Source organism: Gadus chalcogrammus, chromosome 9 (assembly GCF_026213295.1).
Source record: "Gadus chalcogrammus isolate NIFS_2021 chromosome 9, NIFS_Gcha_1.0, whole genome shotgun sequence".
Classification (NCBI taxonomy): Eukaryota; Metazoa; Chordata; class Actinopteri; order Gadiformes; family Gadidae; genus Gadus; species Gadus chalcogrammus.
In genome coordinates this window covers 19,565,776-19,583,120 of record NC_079420.1, presented here as the reverse complement: position 1 = coordinate 19,583,120, position 17,345 = coordinate 19,565,776, and the positions used below count along the sequence as shown (strand labels likewise).

At 44.6% G+C, this 17,345-nt stretch overlaps 2 protein-coding genes across 3 annotated transcripts in view; both read right to left on the bottom strand.

Moving 5' to 3' along the window:
* Window positions 1-4,873: 4,873 nt before the first annotated feature.
* On the bottom strand, window positions 4,874-13,504 carry LOC130389654 (ceramide synthase 2-like). 2 transcript variants are annotated; one of them, XM_056599528.1, is made up of 11 exons: window positions 13,462-13,504; window positions 12,387-12,570; window positions 12,040-12,157; window positions 11,636-11,754; window positions 11,263-11,320; window positions 8,554-8,604; window positions 8,264-8,356; window positions 7,193-7,321; window positions 6,989-7,095; window positions 6,569-6,722; window positions 4,874-6,231 (listed from the first exon to the last, which is right to left on the bottom strand). In XM_056599528.1, the coding sequence occupies exons 2-11, from the start codon at window positions 12,557-12,559 to the stop codon at window positions 6,094-6,096; spliced, it is 1,140 nt and encodes a 379-aa protein (XP_056455503.1). In that variant the 5' UTR covers window positions 12,560-12,570; window positions 13,462-13,504; the 3' UTR covers window positions 4,874-6,093. The 2 variants fall into 2 exon arrangements, with proteins under 2 accessions (XP_056455503.1, XP_056455502.1); XM_056599527.1 differs by lacking the exon at window positions 13,462-13,504 and adding an exon at window positions 13,284-13,450.
* A 3,024-nt stretch (window positions 13,505-16,528) lies between these two features.
* LOC130389217 (anoctamin-1) overlaps window positions 16,529-17,345 on the bottom strand; it is a gene marked incomplete at its 3' end in the record, with an annotated part of 14,420 nt that continues 13,603 nt past the window's right edge. The window contains exons 24-26 of the mRNA XM_056598893.1: window positions 17,334-17,345; window positions 16,841-16,960; window positions 16,529-16,579 (exon numbers count right to left, since the gene is read on the bottom strand). The exon at window positions 17,334-17,345 is cut by the window's right edge and continues 94 nt beyond it. Of these exons, the coding sequence (XP_056454868.1) occupies window positions 16,529-16,579; window positions 16,841-16,960; window positions 17,334-17,345 (183 nt within the window). The remainder of the gene's footprint in view (window positions 16,580-16,840; window positions 16,961-17,333) is intronic.

Genomic DNA, 17,345 nt, shown 5'->3' with positions numbered 1-17,345 from the left:
GACACACCCTTCTAACAAACTGTTACCATGGTTACGGAGAGAGTGTACTAGCATGTGAAATTAGCGGACATGGCAGCTTCAGTGGTTCAACCATATATGTTCGAACCTGAATCGGATCCTGAAGAAGGAGAGGAGGCTCCTGCAGAACCTTAGGCTCCGAGAATTCAGCAGGATGCTTCTGAATGGTTAGTCAAAGAAAAACTTTCTATTTTTTAAGGAACTTTTCAACGTCATTGTCTGAGTTTCCCGTATAAGTTAGACGCTAGCTACTGGCACTAGATATATAGAAGACATTAGAGTTGCCGCGGTGTGGACATTTTCCCACCGAGTAATACACTCGCGTCAACACCGGTATTACCGAGTATACACGGTAGGCCTATAAACTTTGAAACTAGGTCAACCGCCATCTTTTCCGTCAACTCTCCTCTCACACTCTGTGACAGTGTCTGAATCTCTGTCTAATCAATACTTCATTCACTGCCTCTACCGTGTTCATTAGAATATTATGAATAGTCTGCGTTGGGTTCAGATGCTTGAATCAGACGCTTGCAGTGACAGAACTTGTGATTCAGTATGCATGGTAAGGTGCTCTTGGAAAATATGTGTCATAGTTGTAGTGCAAACGAAATAAAAATAAGTATCTAGTAGCCATCTTTAGAAGCTAGGCGATTATATAGTAAGCCTATTGAATTTACACTACTACTAGTAGTATAACTATATTTTTCTTCTATTTCACAAAAAGTGAAATTATGTCAACCAGATGTGTTTGTGCAGTAAACTTGAGAATGCCTAGCGCTACTGGACATTCACCTCAGTCTAGTAAAATGTGGCCATCTAGACTAGAGCACGCACCAATCTCAGACGTGGGAGCTATTATTGGTTGCAAATACTGGTATGCCAGGTTTATTTATTTAGCATTATACATGCATGATTTATTTGTATTTGTTTGTATAGGCGCACATGTGGAAATTGTGCCACAATGCAGTCAGAGCCTGAGAACGTATGCTGTCAGGAGGTACGTCAGGTAACATTAGCAGCTACCTAACCCTTTCCTTCACTTATGTTTGCAGTGCATGATTTCTGATAACATGCCACTGCAGATACTCACCTTATGTTATCGATAATAGGTTACAAGACGACTGGAACAGCTGGATGAAAGGCCTCCCTGTATGATAGACCATCCAGGTGTAGAACCGGTTTGTCTAAATGTGTTCTTGCTGCAGAACACATTCAACATTTACAGAGCTGACTACGCTCCTTTGCGACTACGGGGGATAGAGCAGTGAGTTTTACCTATAATAACCTACTTGACTGTTCATACACAATAAACTAAATAAAGTCAGCCAATGCCACAATTTCACATCATATTTTAACATATAGCCAATTTTTTCATAACCAGATACTGCATATTACGCATTAATTCACATAAAACATTGTACAGACACAATAAACATTTATTGAACGCAGTCATGAATATTTGTGCATCTAAATACAGTATAAGTGAAGAGTTCACTGAATTCAATGAGAAAACGTGAACGCAGATGTTGACATTGTAGAACCTGTTGACTAACAATGTTAAATTTTCCCTATAGAAATTTTGTGAGCTGGTGCTGGGGCTTCCTTGGGCGGAAGATACGGGTTGTTATCCCATCATGCGCTGTTCTTCATATACACCGCGAGTTTCCTGACGCCCATGGAAGATACGGAGGCTTCAAACCACCCTCCCTTGATTGAATCTGGAGACGTAGCTGGCGATGACCTCCTCCTTGTCTGGATGCTCATATTCTGAAGACAGTTCCGGCGGGATGTTTATCTTCAGAATCTCTGTACGATGCTGGGTCGACAAATACCTTCTCAATGATCATGTCCATCAAATCATTTGCATCATTCACATACTCTGTGCAATACACACAAAAGGGAATCACTAGTTACTAGATTATTCAACAACACTTGCACTTTGAATATTTGGTATATTTTCTGGTATTTATGTGCATTTATTTGTTTATTTATTTATTGAACGTCAGGTGCTGGGGACTGAGCTTTGCTATATCCCTCAGGACTGTCTTCTTGGTCAGCGCCTTCTCCAGCTTGTAGAATGCAGGAGTTGCTGAAAGACAAAAATATCATACATAATATCCTACTTATTGGTAAGTTTCCTACTTATCGGTTATGCCAAAGTCCTTGAAGGACACAGTAGCCTGGACAGCTGTAACAAAAAGTATATATTTATGATAGCAGGGCATTCTTAGGAATTAAACATGACTGCACTGTTACAGTATAAACACTACCAACCTTCACTTCTGTAATGTGAATGAAGAGTCTTCAAAGAGAGTTGTGTGCCAACATGGTGTCTCTGAGGTGGCTCAGTATTGCAGCCAATATCCCTTGTAGCAGGTAACTCCGATGATGCATGAGGCCTATCGGCAAAAAATATGTCAACCTTATCTTGCATGTATAGCTCTGTGTCTTTTAAATGTCAAGCATAACTATAATATTCAAATTATATTCACCGTGTATATATAATTACTATTCACATTATAAGGAATTGTATACATTCTCCCTGTACCTTTAGATACCTCCCTTCCTCTTTCTGGATGGGAGCTTCGTTGGTATTTGAATTGCCATTGCAGCCACAAAATCTGATACTCAGGCCATGTCTGTCGAATGACTCTTTGTTATGTAGATTCCGTTAACTGTCTTGCAGTCTCAACGATGGTCACTCCAACTCCCCTATGTCACCTTTGCATTAACTACCCACAATGCGAACGTTTCCCTATAAAAATCTCGTTCACCCATTGTCTCACTGAATGTATCCTTGGTAGCTTTGCAGCATGTGCTTTCCATAGCCTTTCTTCGTTTTCAATGGAAAAACTCACGCCACAACACGCACAAGTTCATGCTAATATACTAAAGAAACACACAGCTAATTATTTGTATACTTACATGTCCCTCGTCTGCAGGTATTCCACGCAAAGTTGGAAGGGACCCCTCGTAGAGATAAAGTTTCACAGCTAATCCTTCCGTGTACTGACCGAAGTTGGAGAAACAGTCAGTCGTAAAGTGGTTATAGCGCAGACCAACAGGTTTTTGCCAACTGTAGCCGGGACTTCGCCTTCAAAAATGAAATCAATCGACGTCGCTCTTTCGTCCTCTGGGACACGATGGAGGGATTTGTGGACGTCCATACAGCCAACAACAGAACACCTCTTGTGAATCCTCGACATGATGAATTCTAAACATGCAACACAATAGGCCGTATCTTACTTATACTCTGATTGAAGGGGGGTGGGGAAGTGGGAGTTCATATTCAAATGAGTGCCCCTTCTTACGTAGGAAGGGGCGCTGAAACTGACTCGGTCGTTTGGTAGCTTGAGGCGGGCTGCTTCCAGAAATGCGCATCTTACTCGAAAAATCATGTACAGACTTTTTTCAAAGTTTGTATGCGTGTGGGAGCACCATATATCCACAACAACACCCCAAATCCCAGGAAAAGTGCTGTTTTCATAATATGTCCCCTTTAATTTTCTCGATCAATGTCTCATCAGTCACTCCTAGGTCATCCAGGTGAGTTTTTAACAGCACTTTAACATTATCACTCAGTAACCCTGTGCTGATTGACCTAAGAAACTTCTTCTGAATGATATTTGGGCTGTACTGTACATCTGAGCTGGCATCTTTTGCAGCCGCCATTAACCTCTCGTTGAGTACAATCGCATGAAAAAGAAAGTTGTGAGGGGATTCTTTTACATCTTGAGTTATGTTAACAAGTCTGTGGAACATATCTGTAGTACGTTTTTCTTTGAAATGAGCTTTGAAAATCGTCTTCAAATGCACCAGTCAATTTACTTTTAGCTTCCAGCATATCACGTAAACTGAGTCCTGGGGTAGAAGCTTTTACTACAGCTTCGACAATTTCGGCATCCCCGTGGCCCTTACGTTTTCCAGTGTCTATTTGGTGCATGAGGTTAGTGTACGATAACTTGTCTTTCTGCCCTAACTCCCCTATCTGGCCATTAATTCGGAACTCACGTCTGATGACTACTTACGCCCCGTGCCCACTACCTCCGTCAGTTGACCGTTGCCCATTGACTTTGAATGGGGACGGACGCGCAATGCATTGTGGATCCGTCCGTTCAGTTGGAGCGTTCGCCACCGTCAGAAAGTTGAAAAATGTTCAACTTTTTCGGCAGCGACGGTTCCGTCATCCAATCAGATCGCGTATGCAAATGTAAGCACTGTGACGCGACTTGGGCTCTGACGATACTGGAAAGCGGGAAAGCGGGTCATCTTGCCTCGCAACAAGCAGGAAGAAGCGGGAAGAACCCGGCGAACCGATTTGATTGGCTGACGGATGCATCTGCAAAGACTACTCCCCCATCCGTCAGCCACGCCTTCCCACGTCCGTTGACTGACGGTGCAGTGGGCACGAGGCGTTAAGGTGCTTTGGGGAATGGAGGCTCAACGGGCGAGCTAGACGTCCTGTAGATTTTCTCCCTTAGCCGACTCATTTCTTCCTCAAGCAATTTCGTTGACTTCTGAAAATTCAACTGCATTTCAGCATATTGTTTCTGTAGCCTTTGTAGCTCCTCGTTGTGTTTCTCATCCCCATCTGGTTTTGGCGCGGTTTCGCTCAATTGCTTAGCTGTAGCTAACAAATCTTGCACAAATGTCTCTGCAACCTTGAGTTCATCGTCTTCTAATGCTTTATCTTCTGATCCATTAATTGCTCGGATCAACGTGTGCTTCTTTCCTTCTGGAGAAACTTTAGCTTGAATACACACCTCTTTTAGCTGTTCAATCTTTAGATTACAAAGTAGCTGCTCACTCAGCTCATCCTGTAGCTGCTCCAGCTCCATTTTGTGTGTTCCAACGTCTTTTATTTCTTCTAACTCTGTTTTTGCTCACGCTGAGTCCCTGTTCTGACACCAATTTTGTTGCACACTTGAAGAAAGATAACTCTCAACAGCGTGCTGGGAAATATTTTCACATTTATTCCGTATTTTGCAAACTTATTACTGCTCACTTCGTGAATGCGAATGCTTCCTTCCTTCACTTGCAGTAACAACAACGTTCTGATTTCCTTTGTTCAGTATTCCAAATCGCCATGCAACTGCATTATTCAGGGGTCTAATGCCATCTATTGGCCAAAACATGTAACTCCATCGTACATTAAGAAAATATCACAGAATCATGAAAAGGGACTACACAAAATACAAAAATGGGGGGTATACCACATACCCATTAATCAAAACTTCCGGTTAACCTGCAACACTGCCTTTAAATAATGCTTTACACTTCGATTTCAGTCAACAAAATATTTAGTCGACTAAATCTAGACTAAAACTAAAACAATTCAGAATACTAAAATCAGACTAAATATAAGTAAATTGTTGTACATAACATGTTTAACAATCTTATGCATTCGTCAAACATCAGATCATTTGTTGATACATGGACTGCCAAACCACAAGTTTTATTTCAGCAAAACTGTCACCTTAATTTATCATCACAGCAACCGCCTGTTTAGTTTAATCCAGTTTTATTGTGGTTTATGTTTGAGAATTGCTCATGTCCTTAAGCAATATTGATGGCATTGTTATCAGTTTGTTGACATTGGGCATCTAAGGACTTTGGGGTTGTTCAGACGGTAAGCTGTTCTGATCGGAGGTTCTGATCTGATCTTCTGATTTGATCTTCTGATTAATGTTCTGATCTGATGTTCTGATCTGATGACATTGCAGCGTTTGTCCAGGATCAACAACCCGGTGTGTGTGGATGGTGATTGGTGATGCTCCGTCTGAGCAGCGATGTGTTTAATGCGTAGGGCAGGGGGCGTGTTAAGCCCACACACGCATTAATAAAGCGTGTTAACCTTAAGTATGACATATTTTTGTTTTCCTCCTTGAATTATTAAGTATTGCATTACGCCTATACAATCAAATGTGAATCTTGGCCAGAAGAAACGTATGGAAAAGCATTGGAAATTGCAATCTATGCAGTTTGAATCTCATTGTAGGCATCCTCTTCCACAGTAATCCATATTCATTGTCATGTATTTGTGTCTCAATCCACAACTGTCCGCCTAGGTCAGATTCAGTTGGCCCGGCCTCTGGGCCGACAGCTGGTTGTGTGATCCAGCCTCTGGTTCTCCTTCTTCGGTGGGTCCTTGCCCTCCTCTTCCTCATCACTTCTGTCCTCCTCTTCCTCGTCACTTCTTTCATCGCCTTCCAGCTGCAAGATGAACAACAGACACACAGACAAATTACATACTGTATACCTGAACAATGCGGAATGTATGTTCTGACTTCCATAAAATATTTATTATATATATTTTTTGGTGGTATATAATACTTTCAATATCATATTATAGTATTCATTTTTGTTCATTTCACCGGCTCATTAATCTAATACAACAAGATAAATACGTAACACCCGCATACTATACATTATTCACACATTACTGGACAAAATGTGCACAAAATGCAGAACTCGATGTAACCCTCTCAAAGATTTCCCAGATGTTGTTCACACACACACCACACATATAGACTGCACAACAGCTCTTCACCTTGCTGAAGAGACATTTGTAGAGCATCTTGGATATGAGCAACCCCCAGTAGAAGTGGAGAATCTGCAGCACCACCAGCATGGCGTTGAAGAAGTAGTAGCCAAAGAAAGGCTCGAAGCGCTCCACCGGATACACCCACGTACAGTGTATGAGCCTGGGGGACATGAAGAAGCATTGATTGGTTTAACATACACGTCTATCAGAGTGGCTGACCAATCCCAATGTACATTGGAAACAACTGGTAACATTTAAGCGCAAAAAATGTACCACCTGAATTATTTGTTTTAATACATATTTGTTTTTACCTGTTGACGATTGATAATTTAATATCATTCCCAAATCGGCTCGAAAAAACAAGCACAAATCAATGATGAGCTTTCTCATTGATTTGTGGAAAATGATAGCAATCATCATACTCACCAAAAAGGTAAAATGACCATTCTGGTCAGTGCAAAGATTAAGGTAAACACCACAAACATGGCGTCGGCAGATCTCTTCCACTTGGCGTAGTTCAATATCTTTGCACCCTTGGGATCGTGGACACATCAGAAAGGAATTAGCTGGTTAAGGTCAACAGCACATACTCAGGTGTTGTGTTTATTGTGTGGTCAGGGCTGAACTGACCTCCAACAGTATGTCGGCGCTGTCATGGGTTGCCATGACGAGCGTTCCGATGCGGATGTAGTTCGAAGCCCAAGAGAATGCCAGGAGCGTCAGGGTGGCTATATGATGGACAACCTGCTCTTTGAAGTCCTGCACACACACACAGACACACACACACACACAGACACACACACACACACACACACACACACACACACACACACACACACACACACACACACACACACACACACACACACACACACACACACTCACACACAATTGTATATTGCATTCAAACTAATAGTGCTCGCTTGTTCAAAAACTACGGTGGGCAGTATGTGCCAAGAAGCTGTGTCATGAGTCATGACATCCAATACTACCTCATCGAGTCATTCGAGTGATGATGAGGTTCCTTATTTCAAACTGCATTGAATCATTAGTGTAAGCTAATGATGTATGAGTAATTATTCCTCGAGCAAGATAGTGAATTATTTCAGTCATCATTCACGCTGGCTCAGAGTGAAAATGCGTTTGCATTTCCTGTACCATGTAGTGCTTTTTGTCCCTCTCGGCAGTTCATAGACCGGAAGAACATGGAAGCCTCCATGAAGCTTACCCGTCCTATGTAACTACATATTAATAATTCTTCGCTCAGGAGGATAAGTGAGATTTTTGGCAGAGATAATTTTACAACAATGAGGACTTATTTATGAATGAATACGTTGATTTGAGGTAATAAATTACTTAAAATATTACACAGTGTCCCTTTAACAGGTGTCCATGTATCAGGGATTTATGGACACCCTGCAGCCAATCAGAATCAAATATTCCAAAAAATATAAGCGGCGTATTGATCTACTATTTTATGATGCTGTGCTCAGTCAGCAGCAAGTAGAACCGACAAGTCAGCGGGCAATCTGCCGGGTTAATGCCCTCCTCCCAATCAGAATCAAGCATTCTTAAATGAAGTAGAATAAGCAAACATATTGTCTAATACAAAACCATTAAGCTATAGTAATGTAAATGTAGTATATTTGTATCGTACATTATATAATAATATATTTATTGGTTTGTATGTGCCCCACTCACCTTGCGCTTCACATCAAATGTGAGACTGAGGAGCAGAGAGAGGTAGAAGCCCATTTCCATCAGGTAATACCAGTACTGAGATGGCAGCATCGACTACGTACAAAAAGGGAAATCTGAAGCGACACTGTGAACACACACAAGAAAGCACGCACGCACGCTCACTCACTCACTCACTCACTCACTCACTCACTCACTCACTCACTCACTCACACACTCACACACTCACATTCTCAAACACACTCTCTCTCACTCACTCACTCACTCATACAGATAGATGCTGAGTAATTCACCTGTTTCGGGAAGCCTTCCCAAACATCTCTCAGATTGTAAAGCCAAGGTTTCTATAAGTGATAAAGCAACAAAAAGGAAAACAAGTTCTCGATTACTTGAGTTTGAGAATCATTTTGAAAAACACGAATGCAGGCATTTTTTTGTTTTCCTGAAAAGGTGGGCACAAAGAAGATACATGAGGCTCGTCTCGACTGAGAGGCTTGTCCCTCTAGTGATCTGTGGGTCTGGCTTGGGAGAGAGGATCCGCCCAACTTCACCGTTTAGCTGTCCAGTTAGCGGCACAGCTAGAACCTTCCTCGAGGTAGGAGCTTTCTGAGCAGCTCCTAACTAGTCTGCGCTGATTGGATACGGTTGAGGCGAGTCCTCGACATTAGGGGCCCTATCATGCATCCAGCGCAATTGACTTTCTACACCGACGCATGTATCTTTGCTAGTTTGCAACCGGCGCAAAGCCGAAACTATGAAGGTATTATTGTAGCAAAAGTCTTTAGCACCTGTAATTGCAGAATTTGAATGCGTAGGCCTACACTAAAGTCACAGTAAATTTGAAGTCGTATATATTTATTTTGCATGTGTACTCTAAAGTCACAAATGTGTAACAGTACATTTGTAGTCGTAAATATTTTTTATACCATTGTAAACACAAAATAGGGTCTACGAGAATGCAAATCTGTGTTACAGGTGCACAAATCCTTTTGCTACAATTATTGCAGCGCAGTAGGTGCAAAACACATTCGCACACCCGTGTTTCATAATCTGAGAACATGCCCAAAAGGTGTGCATTCGTAAACCCAAATTTGAACTAATGCATCAGAAGTTGCACATCTGTGAAAAGTAACTTAGTGACTTAGTTCAAGTAAGAACAGAGAAGAATATGCTCGTAGACCCTATTTTGTGTTTACAATGGTATAAAAAATATTTACGACTACAAATGTACTGTTACACATTTGTGGTTAGAGTAGGCCTACACATGCAAAATAAATATATACGACTTCAAATTACTGTGACTTTAGTGTACGCATTCAAATTCTGCAGTTACAGGTGCTAAAGACTTTTGCTACAATAATACCTTCAGAATTTTCCCCCGCAGCAATCCTGCGCCACTAAACTTGTGCGCTGAGAGGCATGTCGGCGAAAAGCGGAGGCGTGTTCCGGCGCAAATGATACATGGTGCAATACACATCGATAAAACAGTTGTGCAACTGACCGACAAATACCTGGTCTGCACTAGCGGATAGCGCAGTTGGGGTTGCTAGTTCGACGTAGGCCTACCATGGCAGGTCAGAACTGCAAAATAAGCTTACACACCAGTAGGCTACATGCAAATGATTTGCCTAATTTAAATATTATGAGGATGATGTGGATTGTGGAAACCTTATTTTTTTCCATAGGGGCTGCATGAATGAACACTGTATATATAGGTACAATAATATTAATAACAACAATAAACTCGAGCAATGTAGGCTAAATAGGCCTACCAGCCTTCCAAGTCAAAATCTCTTTTTACGGTAAATAATAACGTTGGTTAAATTATTTGGGAAAGAACAGATGATACAGCGGTAATAAGTTCTATTTAAATCAATGCAGCTGCAAACACTGTACAGAAAACACATATTTTCTTGACGCAGACATCGTGTACAAGCCCATAACTTTTAGGATTTAATCGTGAGAAAACATTGTTTTACCGCGAGTGAGTGTTAAAAAGAATGAATGAATGCAGGCGCGCGTGTATGCATCCATCCGTTTAAACACACGTAAACTAAACACGTAACGCATAATAGGCCTACAGTCCATGGCAATGTACATTAACGGGGGAATACATGCACATTAGGAACATAAGTCGATAACGATAATGTATACAATACTGGTAAGAAACTATGTGTTAATGTAATTGCCGCATATCATTAAATAGACCAACAGTTGCGGCCACATTACCGCATATCATATGTGTGTTAAGTGTTCTTTGCCGAAATTTACATGACGACTCAGTATTTCCGAAGTTGTAGAAGAAAACGCTATTCCATGTGTGAATTAGGCCATATTATTTGGCCATAAACAGAGCCATTTGAAGTTTAAAATGTATGTGGTCATGCATCTGTCTCATCGGAGACTGCAAACACGCTGTCAAAATATCAACTCGGAGGTTCAAATGCACTCATGGCTCTCAAAGGGGATGGGAGATGGCATTCTCATTGGTTTATTGCACGTTACGCCCAGACCACACCTACGGGTAATTAAGCTACTTTGGGGCAACCCTTTTAAGACTTGCGTCGGGCGCAAGAGTAAATTAGTCGCCGGTATAATAGCAACAGGGGCAGAGACCTGTCCACAACGCTACTTCCGTTTTGCGCTTCTGACTTCGGTTTCATACCGTTAAAATAGGGCCCTAGATGTAGCTGAATGTAGTATTGTATCGAATTTTGCATGTGGTGAAGTTTTAGGATTTTCAATCAAAAACACACTTTAACATTACAGAAAAATAGACTTACCATTTGCCCTTGTCTAAGACGTTGCATTGCATTTTGCTGATGTAAATTCCTTCACACAGTGACACTGTTATCGCCTTGCTTTGCGGTCTGTTTTGACGCCAAAAGGAACTAAGTGAGTGGGTGTAGCCAAAACACTGAGCCGCTTTCGAAGCAGTCCCTCAGTCGGAATGCGCCTCTACATCGCTGTGTTATCATTGGATCGGAAAAGCAAATACTTACATCGTAGAGGGCAAGGATTCCTCCAAGAAAGGCAAATAAGTAGAATGTACATCTCCAACTGTTAAGAGGCGAGCATATTATGCAGTCACAACGGCAGTACAACACAACTAAAAACAAACAAACATGCGCACACACACACACACAACCACACACACACACACACACACACACACACACACACACACACACACACACACACACACACACACACACACACACACACACACACACACACACATACACACACACACACACACACACACACACACACACACACACACACACACACACACACACACACACACACACAAACACACACACTCCCACTACCACTCCCACTCCCACTCCCACTCCCACACACACACACACTCACCTGGCCTCACAGAACCTCTTGCACAGACCGGCCCGGTCCTGGTTCCTCCGTCTCCTGAACCAGACCTGAACCCTCCGCTCGGACCAGCTTGTCTTCTTGCACAGCGACCTCACCTCAGCCTGATAGCCCAGAGAGAGGCGGCTTTAGGATGGAGGCTGTGTGTAACAACGTACACAAACCAGCCAATCTGAATGGCTCTCACATTGAATAACTGAATACGGATATAAAACCAGTTATTCCTGATTAAGACTCGTACTATAATCGTGCACTGCAAGTATTCTTATAGGTTATGTGGAATCCTCTTTTTTACCAACCTCATGTCTGTGAATGAGAGGCAGAGTAGGTTAAAGGCCGTGAAAGAGCGGAGTGCAGCTGTCATCGGCGACCCGTGGAGCATCACATACCTGTGAAGGGCAGTGTGACATGTGGCAGAAGTAGGCGTCCAGCGCGCAGCTGGGCTCTGGTGGCAGACGACGCCTATCTCTGATCCCCCATGCCTCAGCCAGCGGAGACGCCAGATACCTGATACCCACAAAGAACCAACCAGAAAAACAGGAAATTACCTGCATCTCATTCATTCTGTCACGCAGACCCCTGCACAACATTTATTCATTTAGCAGACGTTTTGGATCCAAAGAAACTTGCAATGAGCTACTTGTCATGCATGAAGACAAGGAGCAGAACATGTGATTGAACCCATGGCCTCTTGGCCGTGTTCTTCCCCGCAACACATCAGCTCTGTGGTCCTCACCTCTCAAAGAGGTACCTCACAAGGAGAAGAGCAAAGGCACATGGGAGGGCCAGGTACAGGTGGGAGGGTCTGGCGTAGACCAGTCCGTCGCCGTCCTTGAGGTCAGACCAGGAGACGTTTTTGGGAAGCCACAGGCGTTCCCACCATAGGAACTCGCTGACCTGCTCTAACATGCCTGCGTTGGCTGACGAGGAAAAACAAAGGCACTATTATTTCTCCTAATCAGAGCCACATCCTAAAACACATGGAAAATACAATGTAATGTAATTGACCATATGGGAATACCCATATAGTGCCATATTAATGTTTAATTATGGGAATATATTGTCAGGGAGTTCTGTTGGTTTGGACATTGGGTCATTGTAAGAACATATCTGTTGTAAAATGGGAGGTGGAGTATTTCCTCCCTTGGACTCTGAACAGACAGTAGAGATCAAAGATCAACCACCCTTGCATCCCGCAATCAGAAGAAAGGGTTTCGCAACCTAAACAATAGCTTCAGTCCAGATATTGTATACATACACATTAAATATATGCTTAAGTGCCTGTTCTTGGGAGCTTTTCTCATCCTAAGCAGGGTCTATTAGCCAAGTTGCAATGGGGGGCCTGCAGAGACAAGTGGTCCTGAGGATAAGTATACAAGTCTGAACAGAGAATCTACAGGAGCTACATTTCACTCAAATCAAGAGTGGGTGACAGCACATTTACCTACTGTCCAATGGAACGTAAAATCCAAACATTCTGTATTCTCTCAAATTAACCCCAAATGTATGTATGTGCACTGGTTGCACACACACACACACACACACACACACACACACACACACACACACACACACACACACACGCACACACACACCGCTCAATTTGTATAGACTCAGAGACATACAGACTTACCTTTAATATTGGTTGTTTACTGTTCAGAGAGGCTAGTCCAACTAACGGGGGTGCTAATTGACATCACTGTTAGGCTAACATGCATCTCTTTGGTCGGGCTACAGCCCGATTGCAAGCAGGGAGTGAGAGTAGAGAGTACACTACAAGTATATAGAGCACGATCTAGAGATGGGCTTACCTGCTGCGGTGAACAAACGGGCTGCGCCTGTTTTCTGTGTGAGTGTTTGAGTGCGTGTGTGTCACTTTATCTCTTGGTCTCTGGCTTACATTCAGGTTGTTATCACTGCTCTGATTATACCACATGTGTTGTTTAAGTCATCAACGTCATCCCATTACTGTAACTGAGCCCCAGCGATCGTAGGCCATGTCTTTTGCCTGCACGTTTTCTCATGCAGCTGAAGGTGTGTGTGTGTGTGTGTGTGTGTGTGTGTGTGTGGGGGGGGGGGGGGGGGGGGGGGTGGGACGCTACAGCTCACACCCACATCTGTTATATGCTGAGGATCAGCCACGCCACCAGCATGCCCCCTGATAAAGGCCAATTTGTCGGTTGAGCGGGAGAAAAGGAATGGTGTGTGTGTGTGTGTGTGTATGTCTTGGAGGGAGGGCGTTGTGGAGGGGTTGGGTAATGGAGGAAACAGAAAGAAGTGAAGACTGCATGGGAAGGTCAAGGGTGGGTAAGAGCAAGAGATAACGAGGGCAAAATAACATCATTGGAGATAGCAAACCCGGATTATCAGCATTGATAATGGCCTGCTCTGTTTGAGCTGCTTATAAGAAAGATATCCTTGACTTTTCAATGTATTGATATAATATTTTGATGACAAGGTGGAAAATCCACAATTTTCTTTTCTGGAACCAAAGATTACTTTTAATTTTCAATAGCTTGGACGTGAAAACCAACAAATTGGGGAATAAGGAATTACTGATGTTTTACTGATGTTGTACTTCTGCTTCCCCACAGGGTGGCAGCATACCCTTTCACCTCGGCTCCGCTGCCCTCTTGCTTCCTATCAGGAGGAACTTACTGTAGTGGCTTTATGTTCAATTTGCTGTCATCAAACTAAATAACATTATTATTTATGATTTTAAAGTAATTCATTAAATTTAAGAGCATTGTTAACCCCACAAGCAAATAAATAAAATAAGGCTATTAAAAATGGATTGTTTTATTATCACTTTCATGTGAACAGAAAAATGTATGTATATATCAAAACACTATGTATAAATAGTAGATCTACATGCGTAACTGTCTTGATCGACACTATGTGTGCAATATCATGATACAATTCCCTCTGTTCTACAGGGCAGCAACGCTGAGACTATGAGGAGCAGACACTATTGAGCTCCGACTGTGGGCAGAAACCAACAATAAAACAAACATTATCCATAGGAATCAGTAGAAAGAATTTCAGCTTCAATAAGTCTCCACGGTGATTTGCATTGTGGCATGGCAAAGAGAGTTCCAGAAGCCAGTATCTGGGATCTGAATTGTCCAATACTCCATTTGTCCAAATCACCACTAATGGAAATGATAGGATTTCGCATTTCTCCTATATCAAACAGAGATCCTGTACATAAAAAAAAAGATCCTTGCTGCACCTCTGCAAGAACTTCTTCATGAGCATCAGAAAAAGAGTTGCACTTGTTTGCAGTGTTTACACCGATGCATTGCAACAGGGCGAGCACAAGAAGTAAGAGGTTAGGTTGAGGCTTCAGGTTCAAACGCCCATCCAGAGTCAGTCTCTCTCCCCGCTGGCCCGTCCTCACAGCAGGCTGTCGCCTTTCAGTTCGCTGGGGGACGGAGGGATGCGCTCTCCCTGCTGGGTGAAGCCGGTGGACTGGCTGGGCTTGACCGCCCTGTCCTCGGCCCCGGGGCCCAGCCGGCGGGCGGGTAGCGTGGAGCAGCGGCTCTTGGCCCTGCTGCGCGGCTCCTGGGGAGGAGGGCCTCTCAGGGTGAACAGTTCGAAGGGGAGCTGGGCCTTGGGCGACTCTGGCCCGGCTGGGGGCGAGTGGGCTGGCTGCAGGGGGGTGAGTGAGCGGGGCGTGCGAGGGGGAGAAAAGGGGTCAGCCGGGGGGAGGGACACTCCGGAGCACAGGGGGACCAGTGGGATGTTGGAGGACATCTGCTGGAGCTTGGTCAGGCTGGTTGATTGGCTCGGGCGCGGCAAGCTGTAGGAGGCTGCGGAGCCTCTGGGGCGGGAAGGCAGGGTGGAGCATCGCGCCATGCCCCTGGACCGGGCGTCTGGAGGCGGGGGCCCTTTGAGCGAGTAGAGCCCGGGGTCCGACTCCAACGCCCTGGTTGATACCGTTGCGCCCGAGAGACTGTAGGACGAGCCTTGCTTGGGTGCTAGATGGGGGGGACCAGGGAGCTCAAAGAGGTTGGGTGGCTGTTGTCTGGTGTCCGAGAGGGGCAGCTCCATTTCCCGGCCCTTGCTTGAAGAAGGACCGTCATCATCGTCATCATCTGCGGGGGGGAAAAAGTCACATCATTAGCCAGATATGGTGTATTTAAATTACAGTCACATCACTGAAGGAGCTGACAAAGGAAGGTATAATGAGCTGTGGCCTCTCACCTAACAAACCCAGTTGGTCCATGAACAAGTCTAGATCAATGGAAAGTGCTGTTCCTCCTCCTCCACCACCTTGGCCTCCTCCACCCCCACTGTGCCGTCCTCCACCACCGCTGCCTCCTCCACCACCACTGTGCCGTCCTCCACCAACCCCTTAGCCTCCTCCACCACCACCGCTGCCTCCTCCACCACCACCGCTGCCTCCTCCACCACCACCACCGCTGCCTCCTCCATCACCACCATGGCCTCCTCCACCTCCTCCACCACCACCGCTGCCTCCTCCACCTCCTCCACCACCACTGTGGCCTCCTCCACCACCACCTTGGCCTCCTCCACCTCCTCCCCCACCGCCCTGGCCTCCTCCACCACTACTGTTTCCTCCGCCTTCTCTTCTGGCCTATGTTCTCCTTCCTCCTCTTTCTTTTCTGCTAAATGCTCCTCCATCTCCTTTCGGCAGAGGACCAGATCGACAAGACCATTGTCCGCTCTTTCTTCAGCCTCCCCTCCTGTTGCCATCTCAAGTTCAGGGTCCCTCTCACGCGTGGTCCCAGGTCTCCCCAGATCCACTTTGACGCCAAGTTCTACCTCCTTCTCCTCGTCTTGCTCCTTCTCCTCCTCCTCTTTCTCCTTCTCCTCCTCTTTCTCCTTCTCCCCCTTTTGCTCCTTCTCCTCCTCTTTCTCCTTCTCCTCCTCTTTCTCCTTCTCCTCCTCTTTCTCCTTGTCCTCCTCTTTCTCCTTCTCCTCCTCTTTCTTCTTCTCCTCCTCTTTCTCCTTCACTTTCTCCTTCTCCTCCTCTTTCTCCTGCTCCTCCTCTTCCTCCTTCAACCCCTCTTCCCTTTCTTCCTCCTCTTTCCTCTCCTCTGCCTCCTCCTGCTCCTCCTCCTTCTCTTCCTCTTCCTCGTCCTCGTATGGGGCCTCCACCACGATGTCGATGTTTGCGGGGAACGCGGGCGCCACCTCCTGTGGGGAGCGAGGCTTGGAGGCGGCCTCCTCGTTGAGCAGGAACTCCATCAGCATCATGTTCTCCTTCTTCAGCTGGTCCCTCAGGGAGCGCGGCACGTCGGGGATCAGCCACGCCACCAGCATGCTGAGGAACATGGCCAGGTTCTGCAAGCACAACACCAACTGGTTATATGGAGGACCCTGGGTTCACAGAGCTTTGAGGGTTTTCACGTTAAAAGGGAAATGATTGGACCTTTATTTTAGCACATTATTTCTAATAAGTTCTATTAAACAGATGACAAGCCCAGCTGATAAGAGGTGCCAGAATGTTTGAACAGAGCTTCTAAACAACTGATAAATAAAAGACGTATTTTTTTAATGAATATGTTATATATTCCCTTCTGTCAAAGGTCATGGTGACCTCGAGGAGTTGCCACTGACGATTTAGAATCCCGTTTTTGTCCTAAGGTCACATATTGGTTAAAGTGACCAACGGTTGACCAATGAGGGACCTTCAGTGGTGTTTTGTGGGCCGTACCTGGAAAAAGAT